The following is an 18,739-nucleotide window of genomic DNA, read 5'->3' on the forward strand; positions in this document are numbered from 1 at the left end:
TTCACAAACAACAATTTACAAAAGTCATTGTTATTACTTTTGAAGTATGATCTACGCGGTCACGAGGGGACATATCACAATGTGCATCTTTCAACAATCATGCACATAGTGTGACATAGTGCAGATCTAAAAGATACAGGTACACGCACAGCCTTCATTTTTAGAGTTACCCCCATTACTTCATCGTATTCCGACACAAAAAGAAGCGTCTGTGCGTACATTGCGTGGAAGTGGACCACAAAGCCACCAGACGTCCACACTAGGCCTAGGGCTAGGTAGATCCTCCGCTTTCACCATGTTCACAGCGCTCCAACTACTTCACGTCGTGCGTGCAGCGTAGATCTACCTTAGCCTTAGGCTAAGTCCTTGCCCCACATGAACATGCACCAGAGACAGTGCAGTGTCAGTGAACCACCACGCACTGACAGTGACAGCAACACTCCCACACTGGGGCACAGGCTGTGTGTGAGGCACACGAGAGAGGATGATAGGTACCACTACTACTGTCTACTATTACTAAGTAGATCTACTAGGCACACAAGAGAGCTAGACTACTAGTAAAGACGAGGCTCGAGGGTAGACGTAGTCTACCCTCGAGCCTCGTCTTTACATGACAACACTCATTTTAAAATATTATTATTAGACACACGACGCTTGAACGTTCGAACATGAAACGCATTATAATTTAGCAGTCACACAATGACACATGTAAGTCCGGATACTAGATACATGTGAAACTCGTTATGACGATTACCCCCCCCCCCCCCCCCCGTGTCTACTGTACTAACGAGGGTAGATCAGGTAGACCTAGGCTGTAGAAGGAAGTTCAATAACCGTACTCATGCGATTAGTGCCCCTGAGCTGACCTGGGGCACTATTCTTTCAACGTTCATCACCCCAACGCATATGGCCGATGGATTGGTTTGCAGGCCTGCCTGGGAATCATGAGGTCCCGAGTTCAAGACCCGCGCTGGTAGCAGGGAGCGTGTAAAAAAGACTTTTACGCGTGTTGAACTGCACCGACACCCACGGTCAACTGGGTACTCACAGATCGGAGTGAGAATAACAAGGATGCAGTTTACAGGGTTATGGGCCGTTACACGCCCGATTGGTTGAGAGACTAACCTCCTCTCCCCTGGCTCACTTGTGAGGTCTGCACTCGCCACTATTGCAGTATTGGCAATTGGCACTAAGGTGAAAAGGCATAGTGGTGGCCTGCGGATGCGAAGGCTAGTTTGTGTGTTTCTGAACATTCAAGCGATGCCGACGCGGATCCCGCGAATATTATTATCACAGATGGGCACTATTCAAGAAAGGCATTTTTAATCCTAGTAGTAGAAACTACGTACCATCATTGGTATCACGTACCCACAACGAATCTCGAACACAGCGCTGTATGCCAGAACCGAGCAGACCCCACTAACTATCCTAAGTCTGCAGGCAACGGAGACTGCTGTGGTTCGGCCTCGGGGGACCTCGGTTTTTATAATAGTTTTTATTGGTCATAAACCCTCGGCCTCCTCATTAATTTTATTGTATACATAATTACTTTGCGAAACTACTACTGCACTGTAGTATCATGGCTGGTTCAACAGAAACGGCAAGAAGAAGAATTGTGCTTTTGATCCAAATCTACCAGGGCAATTGACAACTTCGGAACACTAGCAAAACAGCACCAAACTTACACATCCGCTTGATCGCAAGCCTGGGGAGGGCACTATTCAAGAGAGGTCTGCTTTCTCACTGGCTCTCAGATACAGGGCCACTATTCAAGAGACTCGGATCTGTTTTCTCACTGGCTCTCAGAGACAGGGCCACTTTTCGAGAGAGAGAGAGAGAGAGAGAGAGAGAGAGAGAGAGAGAGAGAGAGAGAGAGAGAGAGAGAGAGAGAGAGAGAGAGAGAGAGAGACAGAGAGAGACAGAGAGAGACAGAGAGAGAGAGAGAGAGAGAGAGAGAGACAGAGAGAGAGAGAGAGAGAGAGAGAGAGAGAGAGAGAGAGAGAGAGAGAGAGAGAGAGAGAGCACTATTCAAGAGAAGGCTCTAATCGCGAGAGTATGGTTACACACACACACACACACACACACTCAGACGCACGCACACACACACCATATACCATGTATACGCCAATACCATGTATACGCCCGTCTCCAGAGAAGCGCGCAGATCTGCAAATGCACTGGATATGCACCCGCAGATTTTCTCTTATAGCAACGATACTGGATCTGAGGCGTGCACACTCACACAATCACCATGTGCACACACACACACACACACCTGCACGCACACACATCCATACACACCTATACACACCCAGGCGTGCACATACACACATACACGCACACAAACGCGCGTGTGCGCTCACACACACACACACACACACACACAAACACATGATGTCATCACTTGGAAGCACTGGGCAATGAAGAATCTCCCAGATATTAGTGCAGCGTTGGACCACAGACAGATACCCGCACCATGAAATCAATTGATGAAAACGAAGCTTGGTGGCGTGTACTGGACACGCCAGAGAAAATAGAACACCACAAACTGGCAAATGGAGTTTGAAAGGAAGGTAACGCAAAGAGCAATGTGCAGAGGTGCACACATGAAGCATGGTGACGGGACTGCTAACGAGTACAGGCGAGATCTCAAGAATATATAATTATGATTGCTGTTAACGCAACCATATGGTATACTGGTCACAATGTTGCACACAACTATGAGTCTAGTTAAAAGTGGAAGAGGTTGGCAATACAGATGTCCATTCCACTTGCCAATAAACTATCCAATTCCCCGATAGGTTTGTTCCTGCAATGATCGGGAGTTGGAAACAGTAACTGTTCTGTCATTTACACCTGACACGCAGTGCTTGATTCCTCAACGTTGAAGAGTTCATTATTTGCAATGCACTGAAGTGGCTGGGGTAACAAGGCAGGTTTAAAACCGATCCACATACACATACGCTTCATATTTTCCGATGCTGAAGATCCATGTGTGTCATCCATGCTGCTTCCGGCCGTGCATGTTTGCTGCAACTCCTGGTTACCGCAAGTCCCACTGACCTCTAACAATCTACCTTCTTCTTCAGATCCAGTACTTGTTGGTGATTCCTCATCCAGTATGGTTACTTCTTCTTCCTCGGAGAAACTTGGCAAGCTATCTCGAGGCTGCCTGACCAAAGTTGTTCTTCTAGAGGCTGACTGAACAAGTCGTTGTTGGTACTGCTGGGCACTTTCAGGAGGCGGAGAAGACCTCCTTAAATTAGAATTGCTGGAAACTGACGGCATGGAGTGTTCTGATGGTGTTAGTGGTGGGTTCATGGAAGAGGGTGGCGGTACTGATGGAAAGGGATCTTCCATAACTGTCATCATTGGCTGTGCTGTGGCAATTGCTGTTGGCTCGAAAACAGAGGTTGAAGATGTCCATGCATTGTGATTGGTCAATAAACATGGCGACGGTTCTTGTGATGACACTGATTGTCGTTCCGAGGAAAAGTTTGAAAGCAGCCATTGCTGCGCTCTGTTCTTGCCAGAGACTGACATCTCGCGTGTCGATGACAGTGAGGCTCGCGTTGAAGTCAAGCTCATGGACCTACTCCCTCTTGTAACACTGGTGCAGGACATCTTCCTGGAGCGTCTTCTCCTCTGCCACATTCTCCAGGTTTTCCGCACAGACGCAGAGCGAAATATGAACAGGAGAAACGTGGCCACTCCGTGCATTGTTTGGACCACTACAAACCTGATCTGGATTGTCAAGTGTTTATCCACCTGAAGGACACACAATATGATCCACATTATACCCATCATGACGGACATGGTGGTGATGGAGGCCAGCACACGTTTGCATTGTTCCAGCTTCCAGCCACGATTCTCTCGTTTCACTCGCATGGCTACTTGTCTCACAACTTTGATGCCGGTAACAACATTGTGCAATAGAATGAGAAGCATAGGACCTTGGAACGTTAAAATGGATATGAGCCAGAACTCCTCACTATCACTTCTATCAAACCAGCATCTGAAGATAATAACAAACAAAGGCAGAGAAACAAAAGCAATACATATGGGCAGTGCAAACAAATACGTACTAGCATACGAGGCAGGCAATTTTAAAAGATCTCTGCGCTGTTGTTTCACTCCTACAAGCTAGGACATCTTTCCTGAACTTCGATCATGCTTCAAAGCTTTTGAGAAGCTGGTTACACCTGATTTGACCATACAAAATTCAGATGGCAAAGTATTACAGTCTGACGTGTGGACTACACTCCCAATGTCAACAAAAATATGAATTTTGCGGCTGCAAGGGCTTGCCTGAAATCGTGAAAGTTCGTATAAATGGAAGCTCAACAATTTCAAGTTGGATTGAAAGTTCCTGCTTAGGAAACCAGAATGTCCACAGTATATGGTAGTGGCACATGTTTTACAGCATCACTATAGTCACATGCAGTCTACCAGCACCGGTATACTGTAATTTCACAAATTTTCGGTGTACCTTTATTTTCGGTACTTTCGGTGCGTCTGTTTCACACCTAAAATTTCAATACACCGAACAAACACCAGCACACAATCATAATCCAATAGGGAACTGCTTCTCTGTACCGAAAATTTCTGTTCACCTAACCTAGCCTGTTGCCCTCATACCGAAAATATTGAGCACCGAAAATTTCTGAAATTAGAGTATACATATTTATGCACTTCCCCAGTACAGTATGGACTGAAGTTACCGAAATGATTATTAAAAGCTTTATAATAATATCAGTTTAAGCTGCCAGGCATTGCGGATGGATGGCCGCAACACACTGGCCACTGCTTTTAATGTTGTTACTGCATGACCATGATCATTCTATTATGGAGAATGTATTGAAAGTGTGTACGCATTTCGTGATACATTGCTAGAACACAATACGTGCAGTCGTCATTATCTAGCCCTTACTCTGTGTCGGAACCATACGCATTTGTTGCAGTGCTACCTGCGGCTATTGCAACGATCATGACGGGTATAACTGGGTGCAAACACAAGCAAAGCAAAGTGGAAACAGTCAAATAAAAATAAAATGATTCTCTACGATTTGAACTCGGATGGCGAGCCAACTTAATTATGGTAGAAAAGGAGAAGGACAAAATGTTACGAGTTATGACTAACTGTCCACCAACGCAACCCTATACAGTCAGCAAGTGCGACATAATGGCACAAAGCTGACAAAGGAGTACTGAGACATTCAGCGACCTGTGAACTAGCTCCAACACTTCTCCAATGCGCAAACCAACAACCTTCCAACTTGGAAGGCTCAGGTTCGGAAAGGGCAAAGAGGGGAAGGAAAGCGCAATGAAGAAGAGCATGAGCTATGCTCTACGATTTATTCAGGTTACAGCGCACCAATAGCAACCCAAACATCGCATCGCAACGAAACACATCACAAACTCACAGTGACACCGTTTTCAGCAAGACAAACAGCAAATTCACAAATACTAAATTTCCGTTACATGCATCAGATGTAATCCTGGTGACAACAGGATTGAAGGAAAGCATACAATCATGTACGGTACGGTGTATACGTACTGTGTGTATGCATGGGGAGGTGCAGACATGGCGGGTCCCGGATGGGCTGGTGACTGGATAGGACAAGAATGCCCATAGGCGTACCAACTGAGAGCCTCTGCTAATGTCCAGCCCTATTATCCGTGGTGTGTGGAAAAGGAAAGTTCAAAGATCCTCTGACGTATTGATGTACTTATAGATGGCCATGTGACGTTCTTTGGCTTGCAGCCGAGTGCCCATGGAACTGTACACCGCTCTGCTGTGCAGTTGTACTTTCAGTTATAGTGTGGCACTCTTGACAACTTCAGTCAGTCACGCTTACAACGCCACTACATGGCTCATATTTTCCTCTTGGCAATGCAAGGTGGACCCCGGCACTGTAGCCATTCGCCCAGCCAGTTATGCATCACAAGAAACAAACAAACAAACATGTGAACAAGCAGGAGTACATAGGCCATCCCCGGCCAGGTGCCCCTCTTGGCAATACAAAAGAATAACAATGTGCAATATGAAACACAAGCAACCCATTTTCTTGGCTCACTGTTTTTTTTCATTAGGACCTCGGCTTCATAGCCACCCAGAGGCGCCTCTGATACTTTCCTTACCTATAGCAATGATCCAGGCGTACTTCCTCACTTTACTCTTCTTCTTCTTGTGAAAGACGCGGCAAACGGCCTGGTGCAGCTCTGAGCATGCTACAGCCATCATTGCAAACGTGCAAAGTGTACTCAAATGCAGCAACATGGCCACTGTCTTGCATACCACCACGTTGCCCGTTGATGTCATGAACGGTATCAAGAAAGCTGTTGCACTTGACGGTATGTTTATTTGTAGAATAAGTCTCATTAACCTCATCTTCCGGAGTTTTCTGTGCGGCACAGAACAAGACCACAGGACAGTGTGTCATTCGTTTAGCTGCACCGTGAGTGCAGCAGACTGTACGAATAAAACGTCCTAAGTTGGTTGTGTCAATGCAATTGTACCCCCGGATGTAGCGTTAAAGCAGACTGGCAAACTTTTCTTCTTTTTTTTTACAATGAGTACCTGTTTAATCACTTCAACTAAAAAGGGTGAATTGATGTTTAGCATCATCCGGGCTGCAGTGAGCGAGTCAGGACCCCCGAAAAGAGGGGGAGTCCATTGTGGATATAATTCCCTTTCTCTTACCCCACCTCTCCACCCCAAAAACTCCGCCATTCTAAAGAACGCTGTGGTTGCTGTGACAAGCACTGTGTAAAAGTAAGCGGGATGGGGTAAAATATGCGTGCCATGACTATGATATCATTCAGACAGTGACACTGAAGAAAACCAAGGTCAAATTTCTGAGAGGTGGGATTCAGATTCCTGGGATTCAGGCTCCTAGGGCCAAAGCTTCTAGGTCCCAGGCTTCTAGGACTTAGGCTCCTGGGGTACAAGCTCCTGTGACCTGGGTTCCTGGGAACCAGCCTACAAGGGTTCTTATAGCTTTGCTGGGGAGGATGTAATCGGTACAATCGTGTCCACACGCAACTTCAGTGCGTTGGGAACGAAGAATGTATTTACTGGCACCCCATACAAACTTTTGTTTCTACCCTAGTACTGTACAAGCAGACAATTTCGTCGTCAAATAATTTTGTCCAACTCCAAAGAAAGGGAGTCGGTCCTGTCGAAAATTTCGTCCTGGACCGTAAAATGTATCGAAAAGCTGGATAAAATGACGTTAGTCCGGCATTTAATTTAGTCCGAAAACTCCTTCGACGAAAAAGACGGAATAAAATTCCGGACGAATTTTTCAACTTATACAGTATACAGACACTTGGAAGAACTAAGTGCATCAGCCTTTCCCCCGGAGATCGGTTTCATTAGAGTTAAAACGATATGTGAAACTCAGGGGGTTTCAGGCTTTCGTTTTATAAAGCCTTGCTGTGCGTCGACAACTGAAATTCACATGGCTGTACTCGCGACAGGCATGTTTGTATTTTCGCGGGATCTCCACTCCAGTGTACGATGTTGATGCAGCGAAGAGGATTCTTGATCTTTGACCACTTTCTCGGTGGGTTTGATCTGCTCACCGCCCACCACTTTAGAATCTTGGGTATGGTGGCTCTCCTACGGATGCTGAAAACTTCCTCTAACCGAGTCTTTACGCGAACGTTATGTTATTCACTTCAGTTGCCAAGGGTATTAAAAATTTCGACATTTTAAGATGAGAGAAAATCCCTGTGGTTCGTTAAAAATGGAGGTTTCTCTTCCGCTTGTGTTTCCTGCTTTTTTTGGTGTCTCGAGAACCCCTGGACTATCGTGCCTTTGGCCCCTCAGCTTGCGTGCACTCTTCAGCTATGATAAACCACGTTTCACGATCTCAGGCAAACTACTATGGTTTACACATGATAACGGTTAAAGAGCTTACTTGGATATTAATATTATAAAGATGGTGACCAGTAAACAAGCCATTGACAGTGGGCAACAGGTGTAGGTGATGATGTTGAACAGCTTCCTGTAAAAAGTGTCGCCCTGAACCTTGAAAGAAAAAGTGAGTGGAATGAAAAGAAAAAAGAAAACAACTAGGACTCGAACAACGTTTTCGTACAACACTCATCAGGAATCCTTGTAGACACAGCAACACAATTGAACTATTACAGAAAACCAAAGTAAGAGATATGACACCTAAAATTGCAGCAATGAAAAAATACAAGTATGAATTGTAACAGGAAAGGCAAAAGAGCAAACAGCAATACACCCTTCCAGAAGAGGAGTACAGGAAAGGTCATTTCCAAATCTATGCATCTTGCATGTGGGAGTGGACACCATGAGAAATTAAAGAAAAATAAAATCGGTATTGACGGACGGTCCCTGAACAGGATGCTGCATACCCCACTTCCCCCCCCCCCCCCCCCCTCGGGGCATTGATGTACATTCAAGCACAGCATAGAACGCAGAGACCAGTGGCGGATCCAGGATCCGAAACAAGGGGGGGGGGGGGGGGCACACTACAGGCTCAATGGAACAAGTTTACTTTTACAATGACTTTTGTGATACTCGAACATGTAAATGTATGGGCACTATTGGTATAATATAACAATCAGCAATTGTACCAACCAAACGGAAAAAGACCTGTTTTATGATGTTTGTGATGTTTTATGAATTGATGTAATTATTTAGTTCAAGTTGTATAGTAAAAAAAAGTTGCTTCCTTCTCTTCATTTTCGAACTCCTGTAAAACAACAACGAGGTTCTGGAACGCCAAGGCAAGTGAAGTTTGCAAGGCAAGGGCAGGAAAATCTACGCATTGCCATGCGAAGTTTTGGACTGTGTACTTGCACTTGTACCGTCTTTGTTTTCGTACTACGAGTACAGTGCAGTAGACCAAAACCGTAGTTCTGGTGCGCACGGATCGCGGATCGCGGAATACAGATCGACGCGACGAGAGTTGACAGTTCACAAGTTCAGTACACGCGTACCGCGTATCGATCTACGGACCCGGTGAACCAGTGCATGAATGTGTACAGTGCATGCAGTACAGCGACTGGGCCTTGTCATCTACACAGGAAGTGCGCGCGAGCTCGGTTTCAATTGAGATCAGCAAAAAAAAAAGTCGGTCGGCGCTTCTGAAGGGGGGGGGGGGGGGCACGTGCCCCCTTCGCCCCCCCCCCCCCTCTAAATCCGCCACTGGAGACTTACTGGTTTCAAAAGAGCGAAGCTACTGAGGTGATTGCACTTGCAAGACACATGTGTGTTATCCACATCACTGCTCCAGCAACCGTTTGTCAGCCATTTGTCTGAAGATGAGCAAATACACACATGCATTGCACACAATATTTGATGACAGCCCCCCCCCCCCCCTCTCCCTCTCCAAGACAATACGATACAATACATTATACCTCACTCCATATACACCCACAGTCTTAGGCATGCCATCCCTTAGTGGTGTATAGATCTCCATATACACTACTAAGGGAAATTAGCAGTAGTTATCAGCGAGGAACAAGCCATTAGTTGGCCACACACGGTGAATATGGAGAGGTATAAATATATTATAACAAAGGGACCTCGTGTATATCGAGATATACACACCAGTTATAAAAACTTCAGCTTCGCCTCGGCTTTTATACTGGTATATAATGGCAAGGTACGTTCGGGCCTGATTGGAAATTTTTATTTCCATTGCTATCAGGTTCGGCCTCATTTCCTCTGTGCTGCGCTGACGAGTCCACAAAGGACGAAACAGTTCTGTCCGCAGATTGAGTAATTATATATATATATATATATATAGAACAATAGAAGTATTTCTTGCGTCGGCAAAAAAGTGCTCAATGTCCTAAGACAGAGCGGGGTTATACACTCAGACACAAAGGATCTCCAAGTTTCTCAGTGTTGCTACTCTGAGTTTCGTGCAAAAGCACTCTTCAGGCAACTTCAGAGTGCTTTTGCACGAAACTCAGAGTAGCAACACTGAGAAACTTGGAGATCCTTTGTGTCTGAGTGTATATATATATATATATATATATCTTAACTGGTTTGAGGGAAAGAGACAAACGGGAAAAGTCTGAAGAAAAAATTGACTGCCACCACCAGGACTCGAACCAGGGACCCTCGCTTGTAGCCAGATATATATATCTCTATATACACGCAGTCCCTTGTTATAATCTATGCATACAAAGACACAGAGGGCCATTTAACTCTGGAGAATCCGTAAATAAACAATACAATACAACACAAAGACCCAGAGGGTGGGGGGGGGGGGAGGGGGACATTCACATATTCAACCGACCAGTCTCTTAATATCATGCTACAGACTTCTTCAGGGAACACATACAATAATAAACTAAACTTCAACACAAGAAGAAGCAAGGGATGTGGAAGTCAAAGAGCACTTACTTTCTGTGATATTCCAGTATGCACACAGTGCTTCACTGGAGTCAACATTTAGACCCTGTCATAGGCACAGAAAGATAGATATGCAGACAAGTAAACGTGCAGACATGCAGACACACAGGCACAAACATACAATCATGCTGTGTAGCGCTACGGCAAGCCGAGAGCACTGGTTGGCTGAGTCCGTTACGCAGTGCACACGGTGATAACGGCATTCCACCTCTCCACTGTGTACATGTACAGCACACCTTTCCACTGATGAAAAGAGTCTATACTTGCCCTATTGCAAGCCGCCGTCGACCAACTGTACTTCCAGTAGCTACTCCATGTCGCCATGTCTTTGTACCTACCGATAACTACTCCAATGTTGGCTCACTCATTCCTAGTCATGGCAAGTGGACACATGTGATCGAGAATAGAGGACAAAGAGAACACCTCGGCTTCTCAGACCAAATAACTTTTGACTCAGCGACCAAAAGACTACAAGAAGTGAAATACTGACAGCAGGCTTTGTTCCCTCTTTATGTTTTCACTCTACCTCTGCGTAGTCTTGGTGAGAGAGCCGGTTTCCCATTTGACATAGATCGTTTCCGGCATTCAGTAGATACCTACAGCAACATGGAGTTCCAATGATAAATTTATACTCATAGGTATATGTACAGTAAAACCTGTAGCTAAAGACCACCGTGGCTAGCAACCAGCCTGCTACTACAGTAAAACCTGTAGCTAAAGACCACCGTGGCTAGCAACCAGCCTGCTACTACAGTAAAACCTGTAACTAAAGACCACCGTGGCTAGCAACCAGCCTGCTACTACAGTAAAACCTGTAGCTAAAGACCACCGTGACTAGCAACCAGCCTGCTACTACAGTAAAACCTGTAGCTAAAGACCACCGTGACTAGCAACCAGCCTGCTACTACAGTAAAACCTGTAGCTAAAGACCACCGTGACTAGCAACCAGCCTGCTACTACAGTAAAACCTGTAACTAAAGACCACCGTGGCTAGCCACCAGCCTGCTACTACAGTAAAACCTGTAACTAAAGACCACCGTGGCTAGCAACCAGCCTGCTACTACAGTAAAACCTGTAACTAAAGACCACCGTGGCTAGCAACCAGCCTGCTACTACAGTAAAACCTGTAACTAAAGACCACCGTGGTTAGCAACCAGCCTGCTACTACAGTAAAACCTGTAGCTAAAGACCACCGTGGCTAGCAACCAGCCTGCTACTACAGTAAAACCTGTAACTAAAGACCACCGTGGCTAGCAACCAGCCTGCTACTACAGTAAAACCTGTAACTAAAGACCACCGTGGCTAGCAACCAGCCTGGCACTAAAGACGACTTCGCCAGGCACGGATGGTCTCACATTCATATGGTTATGCGGTGCAAACCTCTAACTAAGGACCACCTGCCACTAAAGACCGCTCTCTCTGGCCCCAAGGGGTGGTCGTTAGTCACAGGGTTTACTGTACATTTCTTGGAGTGGTAGGTTTGCAAAGGCCGAGCCAGCCACACTGCATGCTAACAGTCGTAGGTTTGCAAAGGCCGAGCCAGCCACACTGCATGCTAACAGTCGTAGCTTTGCAAAGGCCGAGCCAGCCACACTGCATGCTAACAGTCGTAGCTTTGCAAAGGCAGAGCCAGCCACACTGCATGCTAACAGTCGTAGGTTTGCACACGGCCGAGCCAGCCACACTGCATGCTAACAGTCGTAGCTTTGCAAAGGCAGAGCCAGCCACACTGCATGCTAACAGTCGTAGCTTTGCACACGGCCGAGCCAGCCACACTGCATGCTAACAGTCCAAGAGGATGATACTATTTAGTGTACATAATTCCCATGCAGACCAATTTCTGACCCGTGTATGAACCCATTGCCACTCACCTTGATGTTGAAGACGATTTTGACGGGTGTAGCAGTGAGGTTCAGGGCAGCTGAGGCTGTGTTGGCAAACGCAGCACTGACAACTGGTGTGACTACTTCGTACTCACTATCACTCATGCCTACATCTGTGAAAAGATCGGGATGTTTGAACACTATGAACTGCATTGGAATCACTGGACATTCACCAGCCTCAGTGCCCGTGCTAGCTAAACTGTTCTCATCTCCAGCGATAACGGGCATGTAGATGGATAGGAGAGATGTCCGATCCTGCCTCGTGGTCTGTTCACCAGTAACGCTCATTTCAATTTCCTCCTCATCTCCAGCAGACAGGGCATCGAGAGAGAACACCGAATCGGAAACTGGTGGACAGACAACTGACATAGCTAATTGTGGTGTTGATACTGCCAAGAGTGAGTTCTCAACTGGTGGTATGCTGTCCAGGACATCCTCACCTGATTCAAGCACCCTGCAAGAGCGTGGGAAAGAGACACAAGTCCAGAACATGTGTGCATGTGTGTGTGTCAGGTTGCCTCCTGGATTCCTGACGAAGGATGCCAGCAACTCATTTCCAGATATATCGCAAAGTCAAGTCGAGTCCAGGCATCTTTTTGCACGATCTGATGTATAGGATCGATCGGCTGCTAACCAGGTAATTGTCTAGAAAGGATTGGAACTTTTCAAAGTACTGACAGATTCCACTGCAGCCTTTTATACACCAGGATCGCTCATGTCAAACACTTAAAACACAGTCATTATAGGTATCGAAAAGGGGCTCTCGAAGCCCCTAAATAGCTCCTCAAGCATGAATAAGCATTTCATTTGCTTCTATTCTCCTTTTAGGAGTCCTCAGTGGTTCTGAGTTACCAGAAGAAAATAATTATCATCATACCACACTATCTCTAGTGGTGTAGTATGATATTTTCGTCTGGTAACTCAGCACCACTGAGGACTCCTAAAAGGAGAATAGAAGCAAATGAAATGCTTATTCATGCTTGAGGTGCTATTTAGGGGCTTCGAGAGCCCCTTTTCGATACCTATAATGACTGAATACTATACTAGTCTACTCACATGGCAATTCGATGTCCATCAACAGCATCTCCGTTTGAACTCTTCAGTGTGGTGCTGTAATCTATACCTTCTCTGCACCATCTCCGCTTCGTCCTCCTGCAACTCAATCGTGCAACTATTGAGCTTAGCACATTTGCATAGCTGTGTGTCAAATCTTTTATCTGAAATCAGAAAAGGTAAGTTTTCAACTTGGTTTCGATCTGTCATCACACTGCCTTACTATCCTAAAATGGGTAATTTCGACAGATGGAACCCTAGGTTGCAGATAACATTCTTGTGTGAAGAATCTCTGGCTCTCTAAACAAATTGCACATTTGCCAAGACGGCGCTGCTGGTGGTGGATTATATTCATATACCTCCTGAATGAATGGCAACGCCATACAGTCTCACACTCAGTGCAATACAAAAGAATCACTGCATCTATTCATTCCAGTCACCCCGTGACATCTCAAGATTCACTAGTACGAGGTACAATTATTGTTCTGATATTTTTACACAAAATCAGGATTTGGAGCTGGTTAGACCATGCTGTCATGTTGCTTCCTCGGTGGACAGTGATAATTCACCATCCACTATTAAGGGTGAAATTTATCATTATGGCTAATGTTGCCAAGCTCCGACTGAAACCATTATGCCTTTGAGTTAACAAGAGTTCACCTATTGTTGCTTACCATTATTTCCTCGCTCTCTGCAAATATCAAGCGGCCTTGCCATCTGCATCTGTTGCCAAATGTTTTTTTGATTGACTTCAGAAGATGACTCAATGCGCAATCCAATTCGGCTTGATTCATAAACTCACTCTGGTGTAGTGCGATGGCTGCTCTGGACATCATGGCAGCTTGGGTTGATATGTTCTCTATATCCTGGAGGCAGATCAATACAAAGTGAAATGTACCAGGGTATTGACATGCTGCAGACAGAAGCAGGTTCTCACACTCTGATAACACATACTCTTGCATGCACCACATACCATACGTGTCACACATCATGCCATACTTATACGTACACTAGACCTTTTAAAATAATACATCGGACTCCACAAAGCAAGGACCATATACAAAACAAAACAAGTGCGCAGCTAATACTCGAACCGAATTTTGAAACAGCTATGAGCTCTGCAACACCATGGAATTTCCACAGCCTGACCGGGGACATGACATGACCGGGCATGTCTTGTATCTGAACCGGCGGAATCAGTTTTGAGTGGTCCGGCCATACCCTAGCCTTTCATACTTTGTTTAGGATACGGAGATATGGAGATATGGAGGGTATACAGATGACCTCCTCAGCAGTAAACATACCTTGGTGGCCAAAAAGTGACTGACCGATTCCGCCGGACCGGTTCCGCCGGGCCTGTGTATTAGTTACACCTATGTCAAGAACACGTTGTCGTGAGTCAGCCTAGTGTTAAGTGGAACACGTTCTCGTGAGTCAGCCTAGTGTTAAGTGGAACACGTTCTCGTGAGTCAGCCTAGTGTTAAGTGGAACACGTTGTCGTGAGTCAGCCTAGTGTTAAGTGGAACACGTTGTCGTGAGTCAGCCTAGTGTTAAGTGGAACACGTTGTCGTGAGTCAGCCTAGTGTTAAGCGGAACACGTTGTCGTGAGTCAGCCTAGTGTTAAGTGGAACACGTTGTCGTGAGTCAGCCTCGTGTTAAGTGTAAAGCCAAGCCGGCCGAAAAGCGCGAGCTCCACTGTGGTGAGCAACCATCTTTCATATAACATTATCGCTGAAGAAGTCGCTACCACGATTTAAGCACACATTAACAAGCTTACCTGGATTGCCTTGATATCATCTATGGTCCTTGTAAAGAGATCTGTCAGATTTGCCGGGCAGGTAAGAGACACTTGATGTCGCCGCTTTCGGCGTCTGCAATCTCCCCTCTTGTAGGCAAGAGGCATCTCTGACAGAGTGAGACGAGCAGCACAGTTGCCAACCGTGCTTTGCGACTGAATACAGTAAGGGTTTAGTATTGGCTGGCCACATCGATGTATGCAAGAAGCTCTGAGGAGATGCTTCCTGTAGTATCGAGAGCAGTTGGAGTGCACTCCCAAATCTGTGGCCCTCATGCATGTGCTGTTCAGAGTCACACATGTGGCGTTGATCAGTGTGAAGCATTTCCTATGCTTCCAAAGCCATTTCTGGCAGTTCTCCGACATTGGCAATTCCTCTGGGCCTTGTTCTGAGTAACAATGGCAGTCAATAGGTGACAGCAACAACAATGGAAAAGACAGCAGAAGAGGAAATGGTTGACTGTAACCACAGACTAAAGTGAGCTTTTCCGGATATTTCAAACAAATGAATGTGTTTTCCAGATGATCTATGTAGTGTTGATCACCCTATACTAGCAGTAAAAAAGTGCAAGCTAGTCACAGATGCCTACAGGTATTTCACTTGCAGCACCAAAAGGTACATGACTAGACCGACTGCATATCGGCCAAAAGAGGCCGAACCTCAGCATCGGCCTCTTCATATTTGTGCAGCTGCACTGTTGAGCTTCCGATGTTAAATAAATAATAATAAGTAAGTAAGTTATGAAGTTTACATGAGATATGCATGTGAAAACATAGCAAAACAAGCCAACCGTATAGAGTGAGAAAACTACACCTACAGTACAAAACAGATATACATCTACAATGTACAATATGGCACTAGTATAGCCACTGTAGTAAGACTGATGTGTGGATAAGAGAGTGCTGTCTTCTCCTTGTGGACTCATCAATGCAATACATAGCAAATGAAAGCCTACTTTATTATTCTCACGCCAATATTTCATTGGCTGAAGATTGCCAGAGGTACACAACTGAGAGTGGTAACTTAATGCTGAGTGAGTTTGCCTTGAATGTGCATAAATAGTTTTACATTGTTTGTATGTTATCCTACAAGTTTCTCTTACTGCAACTCTTGCAGGACTTCTCGAGCACGTCCCTTGCTACACATGATGTTTGGTTAGTCGTAGTTTGCAGACGCCGGCATTCAGAATACATGGACGAGCATGGTTCAGCGGAGGAACCGACAATTCGAAGACACTGGCTCCTCTTCAGGACTGAGTTGCAGTTACTGGTGTGAGTCCGATTAGTGAAGGAACCTGCACATTGCAGAAGTTATAATTGTATACCACACAGAATCGCTCACATGATTTCTGCCTAGGACAATATTCAATAGCTGGCATTCCCGATGCGAGCCTAATGATGTATTCATGTAATGAATTCAGTTTAGCGTAGGCGCACATCTCGCAACTACGTATCTGCTGCGCAACAGCGCCCTCTACGGTTCTGGCCGCGGCACTTGTTTAGCGCGCCTTGCCGCGACCGGCAAGACCGCCTGCTGTGCATCACATTAATTTATGCGTACGCCATCACAATAATTAATTCAGTTTTGATCGGGTCCGAGTCCGCAACGTGGCACATCTCCTTGCCATTCTCAGTTTTGAGTCTTCTCTGCTTTGGCTCATGCCCGACTTGCATCCTGATGCCTTTGTCTTTTGCTGACCCACCATCCCACCACTAACCATTAATACTACATTGCATCATTCCTACTTCAAGTACAATAAACCTGGTGGCGAGTCACTCATAACTGGTCTGCCTTTCTATTGCGGCATTATGGCCTTATGGTCCTGCCTTTCCATTGCGGCAATCACAGCCTCCGGGCTTCTGCCTTCCTGCGGCAATCACAGCCTCCGGGCTTCTGCCTTTCTGCGGCACTCGCAGCCTCACGGGCTCGTGCCTACCTTGCGGCAAAGACCAACCAGTTCCTCGTCACCAGTACTTACCCAACACAACCTAGCCTTATTCGTGTGGTGTATGCCTGTCTGCATGCCGTCTGTGTGCGCGGAATGCTAATGATGTATGCCTGCCTGCATGCCGTCTGCGTGCGCGGAATGCTAATCTGCTCATACCCATTTGACAACAATTTAGGAAAATTGCTGCGGTTTGGAGGTCGACAGTTTTGAACACGCTCTTTGCAGGTGATGGTCTCTGATCTTGTATCGGAACGCACCACTCATTGTCGACAGTGGGCTGCATCCTCGGGCAAGATTCAGCTGCCGTGAGGTCTAGAGCGTGCTTGTTAATATAATCCCACTCCTCTCTTATTTAAATAGTGCCCTGACTCGAATAGTGCTCTGTCTCAGAGAGCCAATGAAGAAATACATCCCTCTCTTGAGATGCTTTACTGAAGTCGCGGACTCGCAGCACAATGATGCAAATGCATTAGCGACTCGCGCTGCATACTTAGCGTCCGCTAGTACATCTGCTGACTCACAATGTATACTTATGCCCAGTTGGAAATCATTCGCATGACCTCTTTTGTAACTCCATGTCCTTTTCCTTTCTACCTATAATTGTATTTTGTATATATCGTATTTAAAGGATTACCCAGAGGCCGCTATGGGCTTGTCGAGGTGATCTCCTACTCCCAGGCATTCCATGTAGTCGGGAAATAGTACAACAATACAAAGAAAGAAAACAAAGAAAGGAAGGAAGCAACCAGAGCTATTGCACAGGTCAAGGTGTTGGTATGCCATCAATGTAGTGAGTGTATCGGCGAAAATAAATGATGGAAGAGGGAGTGTTTGAATTCGGGGAGACAGGTCCTAGAAGTGAGAGATGGCGGTAAACATTTCCATAGCATGCTGGCTTTGTGGAAAACCTCTATAGTGGGACACGCTTCAGGCACGTTTGTCCAGTACAGAACTAGAAAAGGATCACTCAGAACACGCATGCTCGGATGACCTGCACCGGATCTCGAGTGGACGAAGCATTCTCTGGCTACTCAAGGCTTTGAGGCGGAGCAGGCTGCTTACCTTTTTGCTTTGAGATTCTGAGAATTCGGTGATTCGACGAAATCAGCCTTATGCAGATCTATAATAAGATTGACCCAGCTAATACCAATCTTTATCATTGGCCTATTTTAGGGTTCTCCCTTTCGGGGTCTGTTTAGGAATTCTCCCTCAAGCAGGCCTGCCTTTAAAGTGACAAACAAGAATGGTTTGGGAATGGGGGTGCAAATGTCACTGAATTTTGCAGTCTTGCGTCCTTTTTTCTACATGCCTATGTCAACATCAATATGCATAATACACTTCACCTGACATTTGTTCGAAAAAGATCGTATTTCACCAAGGTCAAACATTGTGGAACACAGTAACTTTGTAGATGTCACACTTCAATTTACCATTTGTTGCATATGCATATGTTGAGATGCAGTCGGAGATACAAGATGATGATCCCAATATGCTGACAGGAACTTGGCAGTGTGCAGCTATCATCTCTGCAGTCACGTTGGATTCCTCTAAGCAGGTGATGTTCAGCTGGAAGCAGTCCGTGTGAGATGATTTGACACAGACATCATGGTCTTGTGCGTGGCAAGTCGCCAGTCCACCCTTGATGCATTTCGACACT

The 18,739-nt window shown here is 45.8% G+C and overlaps 1 protein-coding gene across 1 annotated transcript; it reads right to left on the bottom strand.

The window, feature by feature from the left end:
* Nucleotides 1–2,399: 2,399 nt before the first annotated feature.
* LOC135819685 (cadherin EGF LAG seven-pass G-type receptor 2-like) lies at nt 2,400–18,739 on the bottom strand. The gene is made up of 12 exons (XM_065332939.1): nt 18,513–18,739; nt 16,237–16,428; nt 15,116–15,522; nt 14,013–14,204; nt 13,342–13,502; nt 12,274–12,739; nt 10,394–10,448; nt 9,197–9,294; nt 7,926–8,035; nt 6,142–6,404; nt 4,931–5,000; nt 2,400–4,015 (listed from the first exon to the last, which is right to left on the bottom strand). Exons 1-12 carry the CDS (start codon nt 18,604–18,606, stop codon nt 2,851–2,853), a joined length of 3,273 nt encoding a protein of 1,090 aa, XP_065189011.1. The 5' UTR covers nt 18,607–18,739; the 3' UTR covers nt 2,400–2,850.

This window comes from Sycon ciliatum, chromosome 6 (genome assembly GCF_964019385.1).
Source record: "Sycon ciliatum chromosome 6, ocSycCili1.1, whole genome shotgun sequence".
Classification (NCBI taxonomy): Eukaryota; Metazoa; Porifera; class Calcarea; order Leucosolenida; family Sycettidae; genus Sycon; species Sycon ciliatum.